This window comes from Electrophorus electricus, chromosome 19 (assembly GCF_041902795.1).
Source record: "Electrophorus electricus isolate QZ-2024a chromosome 19, ASM4190279v1, whole genome shotgun sequence".
NCBI lineage: Eukaryota > Metazoa > Chordata > Actinopteri > Gymnotiformes > Gymnotidae > Electrophorus > Electrophorus electricus.
The window spans coordinates 17,697,501-17,720,801 of record NC_137515.1 but is presented as its reverse complement, the minus strand read 5'-3'; the positions used below and the strand labels follow the sequence as shown (position 1 = coordinate 17,720,801).

General features: G+C 42.9%; 1 protein-coding gene across 1 annotated transcript in view; it reads right to left on the bottom strand.

The window, feature by feature from the left end:
• Positions 1 to 5,360: 5,360 nt before the first annotated feature.
• rtn4rl1a (reticulon 4 receptor-like 1a) overlaps positions 5,361 to 23,301 on the bottom strand; it is a 94,333-nt gene continuing 76,392 nt past the window's right edge. Inside the window, exons 2-3 of the mRNA XM_027006424.3 lie at positions 8,575 to 9,026; positions 5,361 to 7,975 (exon numbers count right to left, since the gene is read on the bottom strand). Of these exons, the coding sequence (XP_026862225.1) occupies positions 7,088 to 7,975; positions 8,575 to 9,026 (1,340 nt within the window). The 3' untranslated portion in view covers positions 5,361 to 7,087. The remainder of the gene's footprint in view (positions 7,976 to 8,574; positions 9,027 to 23,301) is intronic.

The window sequence follows — 23,301 nt, the reverse complement described above, 5'->3', positions numbered from 1 at the left end:
GTGCGTGTGGTTATCTGCTTAAGAGTATACGCTCTATTTCAGCGTATTTGTGTGAGCAGATGTGCATGCATGTGCCAGTGTAGTCCATGGCTCTGTATTTATCTGTGTTCGTGTATTGCGAATGCATGCACCTGTGTGCCTGTGCTGATGGGCTGGATCTCTTGCCAGAGTAGTAGGCTGAGCTTTGAGCTGCTGCTGGAATGGAGGCTTGTTTTGCTTCAGTTTGATCGTATATTTTTAGTCTTCAAGTCAGCTCAGCTGAAAAGTTGCTGAAATCTCTCCCTGTGGCAAAAGTTGACAGCACAACATTTGCAGGATTTCTGGGAGCTAACACCAGTCTGTTCACTTCTCCACATCACTTCCGTATGCCAAGAATATTTTTAATCGAAGTGATATTTTCTCAGATTAAAAATAAACTTCTCTTCCTTCTGTCTCATACTCACACTCTTGTTGAAGCTTTTCCTCCCCACTCCTGGACTATGTGTTGTGGGTTCACAGACTCATTTAGTCACTACAATAGAAGCTATCTCTGACTGTTTGCTGATTAGGTTTAATGATCAATTACCATCACAAGTTGGTCAAAATGTCTTCTGCACATCAATTCTGGAGAGAGTGAGAGAGTGCAGCAGTGAGGGATGCCTCAGCCAAGACATTTTAACCATGTGACAAAGATGTTACTTAATGAAGTGTTTTCTTGATCCAGCCTTTCTGTAAATTATTCTTTGTTATGATATAAATGTAAAAAAATTGTAAGCAGTTGTCAGCTAATTAGAACCATTTCTCCTTCAGCCATGTGTCCTGTAAAATGGATTGGGGTTTTGGCTAATGAGCTAACCTTAATCATACATTACGTTTACTTAAACATGAACTTAGAGCTTTAAATTTTTTAGTTGCTCATCTCATCCCTGAATCCAGAGAGGAAGCTCGAGGACCCTCTCAAAGCCTTCTTTTTTTAATACTTTGTGTGCAGAAAATTAAACATCTCTGCATCCCTCCACTAAAAGCGGCTGAGTGTGCCATCTTGTTTTAGGGAGAGCTGTTTGAAAAGCAGCAAAACATGTTTCTAACTTGATGATCCAGTGTTTTGGCAGCAAGAAAAAGTAGGTTATGAATGAAAAATGAACTCTACTGCTTGTAGTCATCACAAGTCCGTGGAGGCCTATGGTGTGTTTCCGGCTAGAGAGGCTTGTCTGGTTCTTTTTCTTAATGTGTCAGAAATAGAAGACTATAAAGCACAGCTGGAACTGGAACAAAAGTATGATTTTTGATGTAGCCAATAGGTTCAATAAATAGCCTCAATGTCACATGCTTCCCATAACTTGCTGTATTTAATTCCATTTGTGCTGCTAACAGACCAAAGTAGTAATGCTATGATGTCTAATGCCAAATATGAACGGAAGGTGCAAGCCCACCTTTAGATCTTACAGCTTTCTTGTTTTAACAAGGGCCTTAAGCTTAGCTTTGAGCTATCACACACTTTTCCCCAGCAAGACTGGAAAATGAGACAGCAGCCCGATCTTCAGAGCCTGAGGCCTTTGAGCTGCGCTGGACTTAAAGTTGAAAAAAAAAAAAGCCTGAAACCTTCGACACATACAGGTACAGTCTGAAACCGTAGACTGCACCCTTCTAGAATGCTCCAAGACACATGGAATAATGTTGAATACTTACTGTTGTCATATTAATTCTAGTGATTATTTATGCAACAGTGGAAAGCAATGTGGAGTCTATGACCAGAATTATACCTCTAATTTTTGTACAATTATAAATAGTTATAAAGACACTAATGCATCTGTTGGTCTTCCAGCCAGCAAGTTTATCACATTAGATGACTTCTAGAAAACACTGACTCTGTGTTTTTATTTGCATAAATAGCTACACTACATATGAAAACGTCTTGACTATTGTAAGTGTTCTGAGGAGATGTTTTCTTATGTGTATCTAGTTGTTGTACTAGACATATACACATATTAGTTTTGTCATGAATTTTCACTTGGGGATTTCAAATTTATTTTTCAAGACCAGTCAAGACTAGAGAATATCTGAACCACTAAACTTTAAAATAAAGTTTATTCATCAGAAGTCATGTCTAATTTAAATGAATATCAACACTTATAATTTGTAGAACTCAAAGAAAGCAGAATACAAGCTCAAAGCAACTTTGAATAATAAAAAAAAAAACATTCAAGCAAACATGTCAAAACACAGAGTACATCTTAATACAGGCAGGTCTAAACTCAGAATCTGCTATGGACAGATCCAACATGATTGACAGTTAAGAGAAAACAGGAAAAAAATGCTCACCAGGTTGACAAGACATCCTAAAGAGGAACTCAGTGAGTTAAATAACCGCAGCTCATCCGAGTCCAAATTTGTTGCAGGCCGGCTCCACATCTGCTGTATGGGTTGATAGCATTGGTCAGGGTTTATTTTTTAATCAGCTCAATTCTGACTGATTAAGAACCAACATTCACTGAAAATATTGAAGCCTATTTAACCTAAATGATCAGTGACACATCAAACATTAGAGGTGGGGTGGTAGGCCAAAGGCAGATGGCGCTTTCTCGTACACGTACATATCTGTTTCAGTAGGACAGTGCTATTGTGATCCAGGTTGGTAGAAGGAAATCTCTGCAGTGCTCAAGGCAAATGCATCGTGCAAATGTATCACTTTTCACCTTTGACCATCACCTTCAAGAGTAGAATATATCCCCCATAAGAATCAGAACAGACTCAGAAATCTTCTCTTCTCTTCTCTTTTAAATGTGTGTTTAGGTTTGTGTGTGGGGATGTGTGAGTGTTTTATGTACTGTTTTAGAAACTGAAATATGGGGAAAAAAATCACAGCAAATCAGAGATAAACTACCGTGTCAGATTCAGCAAAATGACTATGCTAAAAACAATTCTTTTAGATTGTTGAGGATAAAGTAAGAATTAGGCTTAGAAAATTCATATTACATAAGTATTACATATTACATAAGTAGTTGCCTATAGAAAAAATCTATATAAAATGTATTCCTGTATCTTGACAAGATATAACACGTTTTGTGTGTGTGTGTGTGTGTGTGTGTGTGTGTGTGTGTGTGTGTGTGGGTGTGTTAGTGTTTGAAACTGAAATACTAGCTGGAACTGTAGAGCGGACTAATTGCTAAGTGCTTAAGGTTGTTAGAACATATTGCTCAAAACAATAAGCCATGTGTAAGTAAAATGTAGAGGCACAAATCTCAGATTTTATTTATTTATTTATTTGAGCCATGTGATTCCTACTCTTTGCCATTGGCAGTGTAACACCATTCCCTGCCTGTAGGGGTTGCTGTAATCGTACTTGTTTAATCACCTGGGTTTTCTTCCGAATTCTCTCCCTCTCTCCCTCTCTGTTTTTCCTCTTTTACCATCAGGCCTCATCGTGCTGCCAGGTGTCCTTGGACTTGCCAAGGAAACCAGTGAATAACTAAATAAGCAGGATAAAAGGATTATGGAAAGCACAAGATTACTGATGGCAGTGCGACGTTAGATTTCAGATCTGGGAGGCGGGGAGCAGTGCAGTGGCTGTGGTGAAGAAGGTCGGGATGGAGGAGGTGGATCAAATACACAAGGGAGCGCGTAGAAGGTTTTGATCCTCACTTTTCTACTTCTCCTCCCGTTCCTTTCTGGTTGGTCTTTCCTGTTTTTGTCGTTGTTTGTTTTATTCTCCAAATGCTTGTGTTTAATTTAACCCACAGTGAAATAACAAGTGAAGCCTTAATAGAAGCTTTGGGAGGTATGCTGAAGTAGAATTAGTAAGTGGAAGTGCTGGGTTTTTGTTTGTTTGTTTGTTTGTTTGTTGTTTTGTTTTTGTTTTAACTCTGATCTAAGAGCATTTTTGTGGTTTTTCATCGACTGGTCAAGATTCTAAATGGGCTGGAAGCTCCTGGTCCTGGATCAGAGCGATTGTCTGCTTTTGCACGTTGCTAACAAGAGCTCCATGTGCCTCCTACCCCTGAGGAGGTGGAGAAAGAGTAGTGAGGAGGTAGTTAAGGGCTTTTGCATCCATTAGAAAGAGAGAAGGAAGAGGGTGCTGATTCATATGCATATCCACATGTTTGTGTTTTTAAATGGAAATACATACTTGAAATTCAGTGGTTTCTCATGGATATTCATTATAGGACAAATATTCTTCAGTTGCACCAGTTATTGCCCATGATACAGCCTTCAAAGGCAAGTTTAACACCCTTTTTTCTTACTTACACTGAATAGAAAATATGGAGAATGAGAGAGGTAGTTGTGAAGTGAAGTGTGAGAGCCTGGGGTGGGGGTAGGCGCCACTGTGTGGAGTTGTGTAAATTACAGGTGGGGGAGTGTGTGTGTGTGAATTATCAGCACTGTGTCCATACATGGCCGATGTTTGTGTGAATTATGTACGGTGGGGTGTGTCTGTGTGAGTTATGAGCACTTGTCTACTTGATGTCGGCCTGTATGTGTGTTTAAGAGGGAGAGGGGATTGATGTGGTTTATTGCCAGCGCAGTGTACTCATGAGTTGAGATAGAATTCTCAGCTCATCCTCAGCCATGCATAAGAGTGTGCTTTCCTTTATGATCATTCTGTTTAAAGGGAATGAGAAAACAAAACCTGATTTCACACTTCCTCTCACATTAATTTGCATTATTGGACTTGGGGGGTAGGGGGTGTGTTAGAGGAAAATTGATTTTTTCCCCAAAAAAATCCAATCAATGATGAACCTGACCTTCAATATCTAAAGATTTTCTATACTGAAGTAGTTCTGTGATCTGTCTGCTTCTGTGCTTGTCTATAAATACTGTATGTGTTGACTGTTCAGTTCCAGGGGTAATTCTCTTTAAGTTTTAGAGAGAGTCTTTTGTTTTCATCAAGAACTAATGTTTACATTTGCAACATTTAGCTGACACTTTTATCCAAAGCAACCTACAATTATGACTGAGTGTAATTTGAGCAATTGAGAGTTAAGGGCCTTGCTCAAGGGCCCAACAGTGGCATCTTGGGAGTGGTTGGGCTTGAACCAAGGCCCTTAACTCTCAGTGGCCCCAACTGTACTCAGTCACAACTGTAAGTCACTTAAGTAAGTGTCTGCTAAATGTCATGTAAATGTAAATGTAAATTTAACAAATCTGTTTATGTATGAGCTTTCATGAGAGTGTGTTATACTGTTATACTGTATCCAGAACTACAAATTATTTCCAAAACTACAAACAAATGTGTCCCACTGTGATCAAATTGTCTATTGGTTTAAGTGTAGGCAAGAATTCTGCCATTGTTTTTGTGTTTCTTGTTCCTTCTTGTTCACACACACACACACACACACACACAGAGAGACGATACAGTCTCTCCCAAACAGAGCCGTCAGCAGTAAAACCACACTTTCTTTTTAATGGTCTTTAGAAACAGGCTTCTGCAGTCTGGTGATGTTTGAGAACAATGGACGAAAAGTTCGAGCGACCAAGAGTAAGCAAAGAGAAAGAGAAAAAGAACAGGACAAGGATGAAGCTGGTTGAGAAGGTGGTGACGGCACAGTGTACTCTACTTCTGAAATTATAACAATGGACAACAAAAAAAAGAGAAATGGATGGATACAAAAATCCCTCCCTTTGCCTTGTGGAGACAAACAGATACGCAGCCATTTTCTTTTTCTTCTTTTAGTACATGAACAAGAACAACTGCTGTTCTCCAAGAAATTAATGCTCACAATGACAGTCAGTTTGGAGTAATATCAGTTTCTTTTTAGTATAAATCTCTATGAGTAGAATAGTCCTTGAGGGAACAAAGACACTGGGCTGGGAAAGTGCTGTAAGTCCTCCAGTCCAGTGGAGGTGCTGGCAGTTTTCTCACTCATTTTAGCAACTTTCCAGCAGCAGTCATACTTCCTATGGTCAGAAGCACAGTCGAGGAATATCTGATAAATACACATTTAGTCCCTGTACATTTGCTCACCCTGTTGCTCCGCTGAAGAAGTGTTTGTGTAGATATAGTTTTTTCTTCCCCTTTGCAGGGAATGGTTTCTTCCTACTGGGCTCTCCTGTAGATTCCTTTGACTGTGATGTGCGATTGGTGTAGATGGATTTCCCAGTGAGCAATGACATGGAGAAGCCCCATGTATCATAATGATAGTATAAACTTCAATGGGTGAGCCATATCTGACCTCATCACCCCTTTAACTTCCATCTGCTCACTGGCTCTAATATGAACATTTTGCACAGCACACAAACCCACAGTTAAGCAAACAAGACAGAAAGACAAAGTCCCTGGTATGTAGTACCTCTCCAGCTGAAAGTTCATGCCCCACTAGCAGCTTAAGATCAACAGACTTCAATGTGCTTAGGAAATAAGCAAGTATTCTGCAAATTGTAATGAAATACAAGGACAAAACAAGCCAACCCCATATGAACTTAGCTTCCATATGGCCGTTTGCTCCATTTAAGATAAAGAGAGTTAAGCACTCTCCCTTTAATGCTGACAGGCCAATTAGTCAGCACAAATGCACACCTGAACATCCCCGTGTTAATATTTGGTTTGCCCCGCCCACACACTTCACCCTGCTGAGAGTGGTGAGCATCAGCATGTCCATGAACTGAAGGCCCAGTGTCTCAAAGGGGAGAAGATCTTACTCACTCTCCAGACCATGGTGGGGCGCTAATGAGCCTGCAGGACAAGGTAGGTCAGCTTGTGTGCAAAGCTTACACTGCTCATCGCCTGTTACAGAATATGTGGTATGCTATTATGGCCTGGGGTCTGAAGTGTGTTAGATCAGAAACATGGGGAGAGAGTCTACAGGGCTTATCCAGTGCTCAGGCAAAGGATGGCCAGAGGTTTGGACTCTACCACATCATAAACTGAGAGAACTGATTTTTTCTTAATATCATATTTAATTTTAGGCTCATTATTTAGTTATATCTGCCATCTGTTCCACAACAGAGGCTTACCACATAAAACACGAGTTTTATCACCATACATAAGAAGACAGACATACACCCATACATACTCACACACACACTTCCACGCATACCTGTGTAGGAGCCAGAGTACATTTAGGATTGCGTTAATAGTGGAGTATAACCATAAACACAAGGCTGTCCTGCCTCAGCGCAGTATAAAGGTTATGAGAGGAACTACCAGGCTGAGAGGAGTGAGGAGGGAACAGGCTTGAAGCATTAGTGCTTTATTGGCTCTCTGAACCCCAATAGGAGGTCCGACCGAGGTCCTTGGGATACACTTGTTCTTTCGCCTCTGCGGGGAACCATCTGGACTTGAAGGGTCATATTTGTCTCCCACCTCCTTACTGTCCATGTCCTTAAAACTGTACAACTCATTCTGACCTTTGCCCTTCCGGCCACGGTATCTCGTGCAGGTCCTGTTTCGTCCTGCCTTTGGGGGCGCTGGGAGGGATGACGAGGATGTAGGGAAGTGCTGGTCTTTGTGTGGCAGGTGGGGGTGGTGATGGTGTGAGCGGTGATGATGGTCCTTCTTCAGCGACACCCCGACGTCTCCCTGGCTTGACTTGCTCTGGTGCAGCGACTCGGAGCCTGTGCAGGCAGGAAGCTCCTCTTTCTTCACATGCTTCAGATCCTTTCCCGCCAACCCGGGTGGTACAACGCACACCACCGAAGAAGTGGAGCCTCGGAAACGCCGCAGCCAATCCCAGAGTGGCACAACCTTGCAGTCGCACTCCCACGGGTTGTCGTTGAGGCGCAGGTACTCCAGCGCAGGCAGCATGGCCAAGCTCTCAGCAGCCAGCTCTGGCAGCGAGTTGTTGAACAGGTAGAGCGTGGTCAGGCGCCGCAGGTCGTGGAAGGCCAGGTGATGGATCCACTGGAGCCGGTTCTGGTGCAGAAGCAAGCGGTCCAGAGTTCCCAGACCACGGAATGTGTTCTGGTGGAGGCTCCACAAACGGTTGCCATGGAGGAAGAGGTGGCTGAGGTTCAGCAGGTCCACAAACATGTCGTCCTCCAGGAACTCCAGCTCGTTGTCCTGCAGCGGGACAGTTCATGCATCAGAGGAAAGGAATTCAACAATCAGGCACACAGCTCTAAACCCACTTCATGCTTTGAACTTCATCCTTAACAGCTGCCATCAGTCTGTCTAAGTTCAAGCCAATATTCTATGCACAAGAGCCTTTCCTGAGAAATCTCCTTCACATTAATCCATTCAGACTATATATATATATAGCACTAGTCATTTTGGTCTTTTCTGTCTTGAAGCAAGAATGATTTTGTGACGCCTAAACCGTATGAGATATTTAACCTTCTGAACAGCTTTTATCATGCTTTAGTTGGCAAGTTGGATGCATACTTAGCAACAGCAGGGACTGGGACCACTGCCAGGAAGATAATTTAATGTCTGCACAAGACCTTAGAAATATTTGCAAGAATGTTTTTGTGCCCAGACAACTGTGCTAAGCTAAGCATTTTATAGGTTCGCATTCAACTTAATTCAGTTGAACAGAACCTGACAGATTTTCAAGGTGAGACAGTCTTATGAGCTTTTCAGCTACGAATATTGCAGTCAAATGGAACTTGCCATAAAGTCTGACAGTTCTGTCTGGACCTGCTAAAGCCCCAGCCCCCTACCTGTAGATAAAGGTACTGCAGATTGTGCAGGCCATCAAATAGGCCGGCGGGCAGGCTCAGGAGGCCGCAGTGGTACAGGTGGAGCGCGTGGAGGCGCCCCAGGCCCTGGAAGGTGTCGGCAGCCAGGGAGCCTAGGTGACGGTTGTCGCCCAGATCGAGCTCCTCCAGGCGGGTGAAGCCTGTGAAAGTGGAAGGCTGAATGTAGGAGATGTTGTTGGAGTAGAGCCACAGCATGACGGTGGTGGGGCTGAAGTGGCCCTGGAGAAGGCGCTGGATCTTGTTGTTCTGCAGGAAGACGCGCTCGCTCTGTGCTGGAATGCCCTCGGGGACCACCTGGAAGTTGTGCGCCTGGCAGCTGACGGTGCTGGGGGAGCTGTAGCAGATGCAGTGGCGTGGACACGCCTGCGATAGCTCCAGCCCACACAACACCAAGAGGAACTCCAGACCACAGCCTACACACACACACACACACACACACACACACACACACACGTGTGCACACACACACACACACACAAGAAATAAGGCATGGAGTAAAGGTGGTAATTCATTGTTAAACAATTTGCCCATTTCTCAGCCCACACAGCAGATGCATACTCAATAAGCAACTCAAGAACAAAATGGAGATAAACACATTTACTAGGAAAGATGAAGGAATTATGTGCAAAGGTGAGATAAAAGGTTTGGATGGCACAAAAACTGTATCAGCCCCAACTACACTGAAACATCCGGCTCTGTTTGCCAGCACAACGATGTATCTTACAACACACACAGTGAAGATGGCCTAAATTTGAGGAGTTTTTATAGCTGTTAGCCCTGCACGATGAAAAGGGATCCTTTTGAGAATTTGTGGTCCTAGCTAAGTGTGAGGCCAGCTGCATTTAACTACCTGGCCTCTCTGAATAGCATGTATTTCTTCTGCCAAAAGAGGGAAGTCACTGAGAGTTAAACCAAAGTGAACATAAGCACACGCGAGTGGGCTGTATGTATGTTAATGGATTTCTTATCCAACAGAAAAAAAGTAAAATCATCCATGAACAGAGAAGACAGAGAGAGGGACTGAGAGAGCATGTGTGTGTGTGTGTGTGTGTGTGTGAGTGTGTGAGTGTGTGTGTGAGTGTGTGAGCGTGTGAGTGTGTGTGTGTGTGTGAGTGTGTGTGTTTGTGTGAGTGTGTTAGCGTGTGAGTGTGTGTGTGTGTGTGTGTGAGTGTGTGTGTGTGTGAGTGTGTGTGTGTGTGTGTGAGTGTGTGTGTGTGTGAGTGAGAGTGTGAGTGTGCATCCGTGTGTGTGTACGTGTGTGTTTCCCCTTGTGTGTGTACGTGTGTGTGTAGGTGTGTGTGTACGTGTGTCCCCATGTGTTTCCCTGTGTGTACATGTGTGTGTGAGTGTGTGTGTGTGTGAGTGTGTGTGTGTGAGTGTGTGTGAGTGTGTGTGTGTGTGTGTGTGTGAGTGTGAGTGTGAGTGTGCATCCGTGTGTGTGTCCGTGTGTGTGTACGTGTGTGTGTCCCCTTGTGTGTGTACGTGTGTGTGTAGGTGTGTGTGTACGTGTGTCCCCATGTGTTTCCCTGTGTGTACATGTGTGTGTCCCCGTGTGTGTGTACGTGTGTGTGTATGGGTGTGTGTACATGTGTGTGTGTCCGTGTGTGTCCTTCTGTGTGTGTACGTGTGTGTGTATGTGTGTACTGGTGTGTGTACTGGTGTGTGTAGGTGTGTGTACGTGTGTGTCCCCGTGTGTGTACGTGTGTGTATGTGTGTGTACGTGTGTGTGTATGTGTGTGTACGTGTGTGTGTAGGTGTGTGTGTACGTGTGTATGTATGTGTGTATGTAGGTGTGTGTGTACGTGTGTGTAGGTGTGTGTACGTGTGTGTGTATGTGTGTGTACATGTGTGTAGGTGTGTGTGTACGTGTGTGTAGGTGTGTGTGTACGTGTGTGTAGGTGAGTGTAGGTGTGTGTACGTGTGTGTAGGTGTGTGTATGTGTGTAGGTGTGTGTGTATGTGTGTGTACGTGTGTGTGTAGGTGTGTGTGTACGTGTGTGTAGGAGTGTGTGTAGGTGTGTGTGTGTACATGTGTGTGTAGGTGTGTGTGTACGTGTGTGTGTAGGTGTGTGTGTACATGTGTGTGTACGTGTGTGTACATGTGTGTGTAGGTGTGTGCGTAGGTGTATGTGTAGGTGTGTGCGTAGGTGTGTGTACATGTGTGTGTAAGTGTGTGTGTAGGTGTGTGTGTAGGTGTGTGTACGTGTGTGTAGGTGTGTGTGTATGTGCGTGTGTACAGGTGTGTGTACGTGTGTGTGTATGTGTGTGTACATGTGTGTAGGTGTGTGTGTATGTGTGTGTAGGTGTGTAGGTGTGAGTGTAGGTGTGTGTACATATGTAGGTGTGTGTATGTGTGTGTATATGTGTGTGTGTACGTGTGTGTAGGAGTGTGTGTAGGTGTGTGTGTACATGTGTGTGTAAGTGTGTGTGTAGGTGTGTGTGTACGTGTGTGTGTACATGTGTGTGTACGTGTGTGTGTACGTGTGTAAGTGTGTGTGTACATGTGTGTGTAGGTGTGTGTAAGTGTGTGTGTACATGTGTGTGTACATGTGTGTAGGTGTGTGTGTACATGTGTGTGTAGGTGTGTGTGTAGGCGTGTGTGTAGGTGTGTGTGTAGGCGTGTGTGTACATGTGTTTGTACATGTGTGTGTAGATGTGTGTGTAGATGTGTGTGTAGGTGTGTGTGTAAGTGTGTGTAGGTGTGTGTGTGTACATGTGTGTAGGTGTGTGTACGTGTGTATGTACATGTGTGCGTAGGTGTGTGTGTAGGTGTGTGGGACTGGTGGAGGAGCTAAGCAATGTGAGTAGCGAGGATGAAGGAGGCTGTTGCATAAATGAGAGTAAACATGGATGTGCAGAAGCTCAGCTCTTTGAAGTATCTGCAGCGCAGTACAGAGAAAGAAAGAGAAAGTAGGAGAAAGAGGAAGGTTCAAAGGTGCGTCACGAGTGGAATGTTGAGGACATGCAGGAGATGGAAAGGAAAACTGTGAACCACCTGTCCAACGTAAGAAAGATCAGGTTATAGAGAGAGAAAGACTCGCAAGCCTTATAAAAACAACAGATACAGAGAGATTAGAGAGGCGGGGGGGCGTGGATTTTGCCTGAGACAGGAAAACCGTGTGCGTGATGCCTGAGCGTGGTGCTCCGCTGTGCTCTCAAACTGCTGAGCTCTCTCCCTCCTTCCAGATTTTCCCTGGGCAGCAGCAACAGCTCTGTGTTTGCAGGCTTTTCACATTCAACTGTTTGCTCTTCAGCTACTCCATTTACAGCTCTGCAGACATGTACAGCTCTGCATGATGTATGTAGCTAAGGGGGAAGTGACTGGTATTTTCATGGACTTTTTTTTTTGCGTGTGTGTGTGGGGGGGGGGGCGGAGGGCGTGGAGGGGGGCGACAGGTGGTAGAAATTTTGGAAAGCTTGATTACAGGGTTGCACATGCAGTGTTGTGGAGACAGATTTAGCCTGTCAAACAGTGTTCAGTCATCTCATTATGTTCTAACAGTGCACGTTTGTGTATAAATTCCATCCCACCATCCTGAGCTTCACAGCATTTGACCTTTGGCCTCAACAGTTATAATACTGAAAGTTCACAGAGCTCTTTAAAAAGGAAAACATAGCCAGGAAACACTGGACAGAGGTCCTTCATCAGCTGTGCAAGTAAGCAAAGAATGCTGTGTACTTCACTACAATTTTGAATATCTCTCTCTCTCTCTCTCTCTCTCTCTCTCTCTCTCTCTATATATATATATATATATATATATATATATATATATATATATATAAAAGTACCATATATAAAAGCACCCAAGGTCACCCAGCTGTAGTGAAATGCTTCTGAATTTCTAGAAGGATATAGTACTTCACTATAAATTTAAAGCTAAATCTACATTTATACGCACACATACACAATGGCATGCAAAGGTTTGGACATCCCTGATCATAATTTCTGAATAGATAAATGTGTAAAAGATGACTGGATCTTTTAAAGACATAAAGTTAAATATTACACATTCCTTTAATATTTGAAATAAAATTACTTGTTTTTATTTCCATCTTTTACAATTTCAAAATAAAAAAAGAAAATTCTGCATAGTGAGTAGTTAGCAGCATCCCCTGTGGCAAGTATCGCAGCTTGAAAATGCCTTTTGTTGCCAGCTAAGTCTCTCAGGTCTTGTTTGGGGCATTTTGTTCATTCCTCCTTCTGAAAGGCTTCTACATCTGTGAGATTCTTCCATGCACTGCTCTTTTGAGGTTTATCAACAGAGTTTCAGTGATGTTTAGGCTGGGGGGAGGGGTGCTGTAAGGGCCGTGGGTCACGGATTCTGAGGTGTGCTGAGGATCATTATCCTGTTGTAGAAGCCCCTTCAGCCTTTTTACAGACGGTGTAATGTTTGCTTCTTAAATTTGCTGGTATTTAATTGATTCCATTCTTACCTCTACCAGTGAAACGCTCCCTATGCCACAGGCTTCAACACAAGCCTAAAGCACGATCTATCCACCTCTGTGCTTAACAGTTGGAGAGGTTTTCTTTACATGAAGTTCTGAATTCTCTCTCTCTCTCTCATATATATATATTGTTAGATGTTTCTTTTGCAAACCTCTGACACTGAATTTTGTGTTGAGTATGAAGGTGAGGGTTTTTTCTGATGACTCTCCTATGAAGGTCATATTTGCAGTCAAACATGGGCTTTGATTTGACTTTCTAACAATCCTACGAGCAGTTATCTCAGAAAGATTTCTTGGCCGTCTAGGCCTCAACTTGACCTCAACCGTTCCTGTTAACTTCCATTTCTTAATTACGTTACAAATGGAGGAAATGGCTTCCTGAAAATGAGTGGCTGTCATCTTATAGTCTTCTTTTGCTTTGTGGGCATCAATATTTTTGATTTTTGAGTCTTGTGCACACGTACGCAGATATTTTATTTTTTTGGCCTTTCGTACACACAAAAAGGCTTTAGGTTTTAGTTCATGGAAAACAGACCTTTTGCAAAAGTCCTTACAGGGCAAAGATATCCAGAAACTCCATCGTAACATTAAGAGTGTGTTCATTATCTGCTTTGTTTTAGGTCTGAGCGTGCTCAATTGTCTCCTTCGTTTACATGATGTACATTGGTGGATGTAACCAAAATAATGCTGATTTTAACACTGATAACAGGACATGTTACATGTCAATGTAGTTACTCTTACACTATATGGCCAGCCGGTTTGACATGTTCATGACAACACCTGACAGCACATCTTTGCATTTTCATGTGGGCTGAGATTTTTTTTTAAAAGAATGCTTGTATGGATGTGATTTTAATAAAGGAGAAAAACCCCTGCTTTAAAAAATAAGTTCACCTGGCCTGTCCTAACGATGATTGTGAACACGCCATAGCCCTAACAAGCTAATTAAGGTCTGACTCTGATTTATCTGAGAGTTCAAATCTCTTTGGGGTGCTCAAACTTTTGCATGTTGTTCCTTTTACGGTTTTTTTTTTTTCAATCTAAAGTTGTATAAAACAAAAATAACACACCAATCTTGCTTAAAATGTTGAAAAGAATGTTTCATCTTTAACTTCATGCCTTTTGGACATCAGTTCATCTTGTACTCACTCTGGGATTTGAAAATGTGCCTGGGGTTCCTCAAAAATTAAGAATTTACTCTTATGAAATCCAGTGTTGCTGTGTGGGCTAAACATGTTTGTACTGATTTCAACTAATCCGTCTCCCTGGTTCTTTTTAAGCCCATATCATTCCATTTTTCCTTCCCATTATACTCCACCCCTCCACCCATTTTCATTACGGTCCAATTTCAATTATTTTCAAACCTTATCTGGATGTTTTTGCTGGGGAGATACTGGCTTGCTAATTAGGTATGGGGTTGCCATTTCATACCATGTGGTTGTGTGCGCGTATGTGTGTGCAGCCAAGTACTAGAGTCTGATGAGCTGTCTCTTGCTAAAAGGAATAATTTTACTTATATTTTATTTATCAGTAAGGACATGCTGAAATGACTATGACTCCATGCAATTATTTTATCTCCCTGAGAATTCCCTTTTGTCCTAGTTGTGATCAGCTCATCCATATCCTTTCCTGCAATGGCCCTTTTCAATTTCTGCTTTTTTCACTTTCTCAAGAATCTCTTTTTTTTAGAAGCTGTGTGTCTCTCTCTTTGATAAACCACTGGGGAAGGGCAATTCTGTTGTAACACTACTGGGTCTGAATACTGAACACAGATCAGTGCTGGAGGTGGACAACGAGCCTTTGCTTAATGGTTAATGTTGTACGGAATTGTAATGAGAAGAGACGTGCTATGATAAAGAGATTGGCAGGCGGAAAACAACATGAGGACTGAGAAATCGCGACAGCACCATGCAGCTCTCCATACGCCCGTTCAGGGTGAGACCTGGTGGCCGCACAACAGGGCCTTCTCTTAGTAACGCAGCGAGTAAACAGTATTGGATGTGGCGGTGTTGTCTTCGGGAGTTCGGAGAAGAATGTGGTAGCTTATGCCTGTCTTTCTTTCAAATCTCTTCTGTCTGGCTCTTCCTCACTCCGCACTCTATCCCTGAGTGACGTAGCTAAGGTCTGGTTGCTGGGCGACTAATTGAAAGGCCTGTGGTAGGGACATGTCTGTGACCCTGTTAGCTTGTCTTCATCTCACTCGTCACACACATGAAACGCGTTTTCTTTCTGAGCTGAGTGAATACAGGACCAGCAGTAGCACTCTGCCATTGGAAAGGCTTTCTTTGATTGATTGTATGCATATAAATGTGCTTAGGTAGGCGCACCTACGCTAATGAACGCTGTAGCTCTCTGTGTGTCTGTGACTCTGTGTCTGTGTGTCTGTGACTCTGTGTCTGTGACTCCGTGTCTGTCTCCTGTTTTCACTCCCCCACCTGCACCCTCTCCCGTCCCTCTTTGTTCCGGACAAACTCAATTTCCTGCGACTGCCAGCAAGAAGCACGGCGTACATACTTACGCCAAGTGTTACAGCTTTGCTCCACATTCTTATCTTCAGCATGCAAACCACGAGCTTCCCTACATAACTGATTAAAGAGTGTGAACCCAACACGCAGGAAGACCATAACTGAAAGATTTGCGATGTGATGCCCTTATAGAAAAAATGTCTGTGGTAAGGCTTTCTGCTGTGGTTTTTGCAGGAAGTTTCATATCCTAAGTACTCCAGTTTAACAAAGTTAATCCTTGGATATTCCTTTACCTGTGTACAGGAACCCTGATCCCCCATCCCAGGACCTGTGTCACCCATAACCTCTCACACCCATAACTTATCTCACCAATAACCTAACTCATCCATTATCTAACCCATCACCTCTCTCACCCATAACCTAACTCACAAGACAGATTCAAGATCTCTATCAAGTGTGTGTGTGTGTGTGTGTGTGTGTGTGTGTGTGTGTGTGTGTGTGTGAGAGAGAGAGAGAGAGAGAGAGAGAGAGAGGAAAGAAGCATGGGTCTGTGTGTGAGTGTGTTTGCGTGTATGTGTGTGACAGAGAGAGAAGGAGGGAGAGAGTGTGTGTGTGAGAGAGACAGAGAAAGGAGTGAGAGAGTGTGTGTGCATACAGATTTGTAGAAAAAAGAAAAAAAGGTTTGGGAAAAATCAAGAGGCAAAATCGAATAAAATGTGCCATCTGCCATATGTCGGACTGGATTTGTGTAAATAAACACAGACAAAAAACAAACAAACAAATAAAATTCTTGTTTAAGAGTTTCATTGCTTGTTTGGGGAAGTAGCTACAACCTGAATGTTTTATAATACGATTTAAAGGTCCTGTGGACAGACAGGAATTTGAGATTGCATAGGTGCTAGTGAGCAAAATCCCTTTAACTGGTGATACAGAAATGGACATAAATGAACACTTTGAGGGTTAATTCATAAACTGGCTTTGTGTCAGTGCCGTGTGGTCTTGTGTTTGTTATGTTAATTGTCACTTGTTCTTGTTTATGTTAGTCCACGCCTCCCTCAGCTTGTGTGTGTTGTCTATCAGTAGCCACATTACCTGGGTTTATGATGTTTTTCTTCTTATTTAAGCCTGTTTTATTTGTATGCCCGCTTGTTGGTCATTAATGTTTGTCGTACTTAGCGCACGTGTTATGTTCGGTTCCGTTTTCGTTACTGTCATTAAACGCTTCAGCCGGAGACTCGTCTTTGCATACCTTTCTTTTTGTAGGTGAGTCGGGGAGGCTGCTGTGTGATGACAGACTGAAACTGCAGCCAATACGCAACTGGCCATACCCAAAAGGTGAATTTATTTAGGTCTCATTCATTGAGAACAAGCTCATCTTATGCCATAGTGTCATTTTCTCATAGTAATGAAACCTAACAGGTTTTCAGCAAACTGCAAAATTGGCACTGTTAAATAAACACGCATGGTGTGACTACACAGTGTGCACTGGGGACCACGCAATTTAGAGCTATTGAATATAGCGCAAATTTAGAGCAGTTATCCATGTCGAAAAACATTGTTTTCTTTGCACAGTGGGGTGAACTCTTCCAAAGCAGGAACAGAGCATGTGTTTGACTCTGCTCAAAACCACTAATCGAAATATTCGATGATGCGTAAACATGCAAACACGTTCACATAAACTAATAGTGTCTTAAAGCAGCAGGAATTACAGTCTAGATCTGCTTCATTTAACACAGCAAGACCAGAAATCCAGTGAAGAAGAGCCGATCTCCACTCAGATCATCCAGTGGTGGGTTTAGTTGAAAAAGCTACAGGTCAGGAATACTTTTACACTTAGAGGCATAACTGGAAGATCGAGCAGCTGACCTCATGATGATCGCTTCCTGTCCAGCACCTGATCGCTCATTTTCCTTCATCTATTATTTCAAAAGCTTACGTTTGTACTTACGTTTGTCATTTAATAGCTGAATGAACATATTCTACACATATGCTTAGCCATTAAGGTACATCTAACATTAGTGACATTTTCCATGTGGAATTAGCAATACTACAATAATAATATTGTAGTATAATAATATCATGTTTTAATACCAGGTAGTCTTATATTTACTATATCAAGAAACAGTATCAAGAAATGCAAGGAGGATTTGTGTGTGAGGTGGGCAGCAGGCCTGGGCACTGTTTACATCTTAAAAATACAGTTTATTGTGTGTGTATGTCCATGTGTGAGTATTAGTTATTGATACACTTACGTGCTGATTATAGTTGATAATGTGTCAGAGAATTTGCTTATAGATCTGCAAGTCTGAAATAAGTGGTACATCAGTAATAAAAAGATAGAGAGATAGGGGAAGGGCAAGAGAGAGAGAGAGAGAGAGAGAGAGAGAGAGAGAGAGGCCTTGGTTTGATGCAAGTAATCCCTTTTCATTAGCTGTGTTTCTTGCCCGTCACTAGGAGTGAAAGAGCCATTGATCCTCCTGTAATGTCTTTTCATTAGCTGCATTCTGCTGTCTTGCCACTAATCAGGACAGAGCTCTTTCTAAAACCTTCATCTATCACTCAGACATTGTTTATACACATGCACACATACCCAGTCTTCTCAAGTCTCTTTTTCAACTTTATTATCTAGTATATGTTCTTCGGAACATCTTAATTTTCCAATAAAGTGCACAGTCCTGCTCAGGGGTGGAGTGGCGGGGCATGAATAGTAACAAAATGCACATTGTTAAAGTGCACATATACACCACTAACTCAAGCTTCTTTTTGTGTAGTGTATTACAGTGCTGGACGGTTGTGCTTAGCCCAGATTATAGCCAGTAGGAACTGGGCCATTGTGATAGTCTCCTCATTCCCCAGAATTCCTAGCGTGTCAGGGTGATCTCAACCCATACCACACACCAACATCAAAGCTTGGCACATTATGCTGAAAGCTTGGTTTGCCAAACCCAGCCCTATTTTAGCTTGGAAGGAGTTGAAATCCGAGAGGACTCTGGTCCTCTGTTTGAACGTGCTTGTGCGGAAGAGCAGGGTGGGTGGTAATAGTCAGACTGGTATGAGGATTGATGGAGTTTGCCTGTGTATGCTGCAGTTCCTGCACTACATTTCAAGGTCAGTCTCTTCACATTCATGGTTGTTTGTCTCTGTGTGTCATCCTGTGCTTGTGTGTATGATTGTGTGAGTATTGGTTTGTGTGTGTGTGTGAGAAAGAGAGAGAGAGAGACAGAGAGAGAGAGAGAGAGAGAGAGAGAGCGAGAGAGAGAGACAGAGAGAGGGATGGAGAGGGAGGGAGGCAGAGAGAGAAATATGTTTACATTTGACTTTAATGCCGTAAAGGAAGTCTAGTCTATTAAATGGAAGTGAAAAGTCAAACGGACAGAAAAGCTACCCCCCCCCCCAAGCCAATTCTTGAACTTCCCCACTCATGGTTAGTGAGAAATAACACCCCTTTAGGCCTGGCTGCTTAGCCTTCTGTATGGCACTTTAATTTCTCTGGCATGAGAAGCAGAACAAAATAGCGAGAGAGAGAAAGAGAGGGTGTGGGCGAGTGAGAGGCTTAAAAAGTAGCCTGTTATGAAGTACAGAAAAAAGGAGAAAGTGGATTCTTTGTGACCCTTCGCCCTTAAGGGACTCTATGGTGTGGCTGAGTGGGTGATGTGGAAGTGCCTGAGGGTGCTTCACAGGTTAGCACCTGCATCACCAACATTTGAAGTGTTCATCACAGCATCCACACACATCTAAACACAAAGGGCCCTTACCATACTTCAGTGTTTGTATTAGCCAGTACTGAATTTCAGCATTTGAACTTTGTTGCAATGTTTGAAAACTGTGTGATTAGCGTCCATTGCCCCAACTGATTTTCAATTCATTCACCACCGAATACAAATAATGCCTTGGAGGTCCGGAGGGTGTAGATGTAACCAGCAATCACATTTTAATCACATTTTTAAACCTCACCAGCACACCATCACTGGATGGCTCAACACACTATGAGGACCGACCACCAGCTCTGCCTGCACTGGCAAGCAGACACCCAGATTGGATAGCAGTGACTGAAATTTCTGATGTTGTATACTGTTGATATTTTCTAATTTAAATTCCATTTCCCATTTCACTGTTTCAGTTCAGCTTTAAGTCAGCTGCACGTCTACGTTGGACTCGCTGCCACATCCTGAAATTGCCTGACTCAAATGAGCTGTGCTACATAAGCTTTCAACAGTATTAATATATACTTTAGAAATAGACTATAAGTACTAAATATGTAGTAGGGAGGAGAAGTATGATGTGTGTTTAGGTGTGGTCTCATCCAGGCCTGGGAAAATGTCACTTAGACAGAGAAAAGAGATGATTATCCTGGCACAGTGAGAGAAGACAAAGTGTCTCTCATTTAGTTCAGTAAAGCCAGAGCTGCACACGCGCTGACGGCGGCATCGGGGAGAGTAATGGAGAAAGAGACCAAGAAGGTAAATGTCAACACACTAAATCAAGGCAGAACGGATAGCAGGGTGTGGTGATAGGAGGGCGGAGGAAACGAGAAACAGAGAGGAGGGTTAGAGAGCGAGAGGGGGTAGGCGGAGGTCATGCTCTTATCTGCTGCTTATCCTGCTGGTGCATCATGATGCTTGATGCCATTTCTTTGCAAACTTTTCAGGCTTCCGTGGTGCATGCGGGGTAAGGGCGAAGCAGAGAATGTTTCTGAACAAGACTGTCCCCCCTGCCTCCAGAGTTCAATTTGATGTGCATTGCATTTTCCACAATAGACACTGCCACAAAGCAGCTTTGGAGGTCAAGGGACAGAGCCCTAATGAGAAAGCTGAAGTTGACAGAGACAAGGAAAGAAAAATCTCTGAAAGAAACATTGTAAGCTCTACATCATAAGGTCCATATCAACACCTTTTGAAGTTCACCACATTATCTTTGTGGAGCAAAGTCAGCCTCGGTCTCATTCTCCTCAGATACAGAAATGGGATCAGATTTATTTCCTGATACATATTCCTGCTGTGTGCGATGCTGCCCATGAGAAAAGTACAAGTGCATACATGGAAATTATATTAGTTTGGTGATTCAGCATATATTGGGGGCTTATTCACAATTCAATGTACAATTTAAGTAACATACATTAAACTCAGTACATATACTTTTGGTACATACAATGTGGTGGGTTATTTATAAAATGTACTCTTCATAAAAATAGAATGTAAAATGCAACACAGTGCAAAAATAAAAATGAAACACAGACATTATTGCTGTAGATGCAGTAGTCTATAGACTGCTTTCCCACATCACAATAGGTCCTAAAACCTAGATTATAAAGGATTTTCAGTGGTAACTCAGGATGTTCAGAACTGTAAAAGGACATTCTCTGAGATGGTGCAACGCCCGTGCTGTGTTTGCTTTGTGATAGCTGTGATATTTGCTGAGAGTGTTAGAAATGGTAGCTACTAATAATTGAAAAGGCTCTACCACATTGGTCATGTAGTCATGGAGAGGGGTATAGTAGTGTGTTAGTGGTGTTGAGTTCCAAGTTTTTAATTTCACACCAATATGCTTCCCTTTCCTTCTGTACATGCTGCAATCATTTCCAGAGATTATAGCCTGTAACCCGGTAGTGTACATGTACTGAGGTAAAAAGACAGAATGGAAGCCACATTATGGTCACACTCTTGACCGCTTTACATCACTGTAAAATGTTTTTCAATCAAAACAGTTTCTCAGTCACGAGACGCCTGTGGCCAAACAGTGCTGAGTATCTGTGGAGGAAATTAAATGGTGCTTGTGGAAATTCATGGGCAGTTTTATTCCTTCTTTCCAGGTCATCCTCCTCATGCGTGTAAAGCTCTGCCTAGTCCTCATCCAGTGAGAATGACAAAGAGCAGATGAAAAAATATGGTTTCTGTGACTCCATCCTCACTTTGTAAGGGGAACAGAAGAACTGCAGTGAGACCATGGAGCTGAAGAGGCCATTCAGGCTGGATCTAAAGACTAATGGAGAAGGGTGGGATGATGGCTGCTTGTTAGGCTGCTGTAGGCTATTGAGCTGTGAGTACCATCTCTCATGTCAATGGCACTTTATGTGCATCCACCCGTCAGCTGTGCATCTCAGTAAACTCAAGTGTACGTGAGTGCATGTGTATGCGTTCATTTGTGAGGTCAGTGTACACGTGCTGCTAGTTTTTTAGGTTTTTAATTCAAGCTTATCAGTGTTGAACTATGCATGTGTGGTTGGGTGATTGACATCAAGCATGACACTCTAGACAGAGAGAGAGAGAGAGAGAGAGAGAGAGAGAGAGAGAGACTGTCTACCTCCTTACCCTCCCCAGCTCTTTTCTTCCTGGACTGAAACATTTGTACATCTTTCTCTCCAGTCCCAGGAGCATTCCTACAGAGTACAGTTGTGGACTAAAACAGCCAAACACAGCCGTTATCCGCATCCTTCGCTCTTCCCTGCTCCCTACAGACACAGCGTGCCTAAAACCCAAGTCAAGCCTGACAGAGCCAGAAGATGCATAGATGCACAGAGAGAGCCGCTGGCCTTGCCGGGAGGCGGGGTGTGTGTGTGTGTGTGTGTGTGTGTGTGTGTGTGTGGTGGGGGGCTCAGTAGCAGTAACTGCAATATTTCAGGGGCGTAATACAGAACTCTGCTGCTGGACGGAGTGTACATGAAATCGCTAAGTAAGTGCTCATAAAAAATGAATGCCAAAAGCCCAGTGAACAAAACACGTGTTTAATCTCTCTAATCTCCTTTGGAATAAGCCTGTTGTTTGTGCATACCATTTTTTAAAAATGAATTTAAAATGAACTTGACTTTTCTTATTACAGTGAATACAATCCTCTCTCATAATTCAGGTTAAATAATAGACAATATCACACACACATGCATCAACAGATAAAATTAAAGCACTAGGGAAACATACAAAAGCAAACTCTGTCACCTACTCACACACACACGCACGCACGCACGCACGCACGCACGCACGCACACACACACACACACATACATACATACACACTTTTTCCTATTTCCCAAATCCAGGAGTGTGGACCACTCTGTGGGGTTGTGTGAGATCAGGACCAGCCAGCTGTGAAATCCATGATTGGCGTCTCTCTGGCTCACTGCTATTCTGCCCTCTCTTCCCTTCTGACTACAGGAGCCATTAGTTTTCCATCACACACACACACACACACACACACACACACACACACACACACACACACACACACAAAGGCCCTTTGCCTCTCATTGTCTCATTCTTCTCTCCATGTCTGTCCACTCTGTTTGTCTCCCCACTGGGTAAATGGTCTTATTTCACGGTTTATGTACTCCACATTTAACTGATGTACCACCAACTGGGTTTTCAAGATGAAATGAATTAATACAGGAAATTTCAGTTAAATGTCTGGACCGCCAGCATTCGGTCAATTAAGCGGGCAGCTAATGCACTTACTACGTCTACATCTTTAACCACAGCATAATGCAGTTACTTGGAATCTTCTTCAGAAATGGATCTTCTCCATCCATTGGGATGTCATAGCACAGTATTTTTGCTGTTCCTAGGATTACTAGGATTCCTAGGATTTGCTGTTCCTAGGCGTTCTTATGGGCTGAGATTGATGTTGCAATTCCGTTGGAGCCACTCCTCCAGCTTAGGGGTCAGAGCTCCAAGTGCCACCATCATCACTCGGACAATCTTAGTGTTAACCTTCCACATTTTCTCTATTTCTTCTTTCCATCCCTGATATTTGTATCATATTCCTTCCCTTGGATGTTTCCATCACAATGT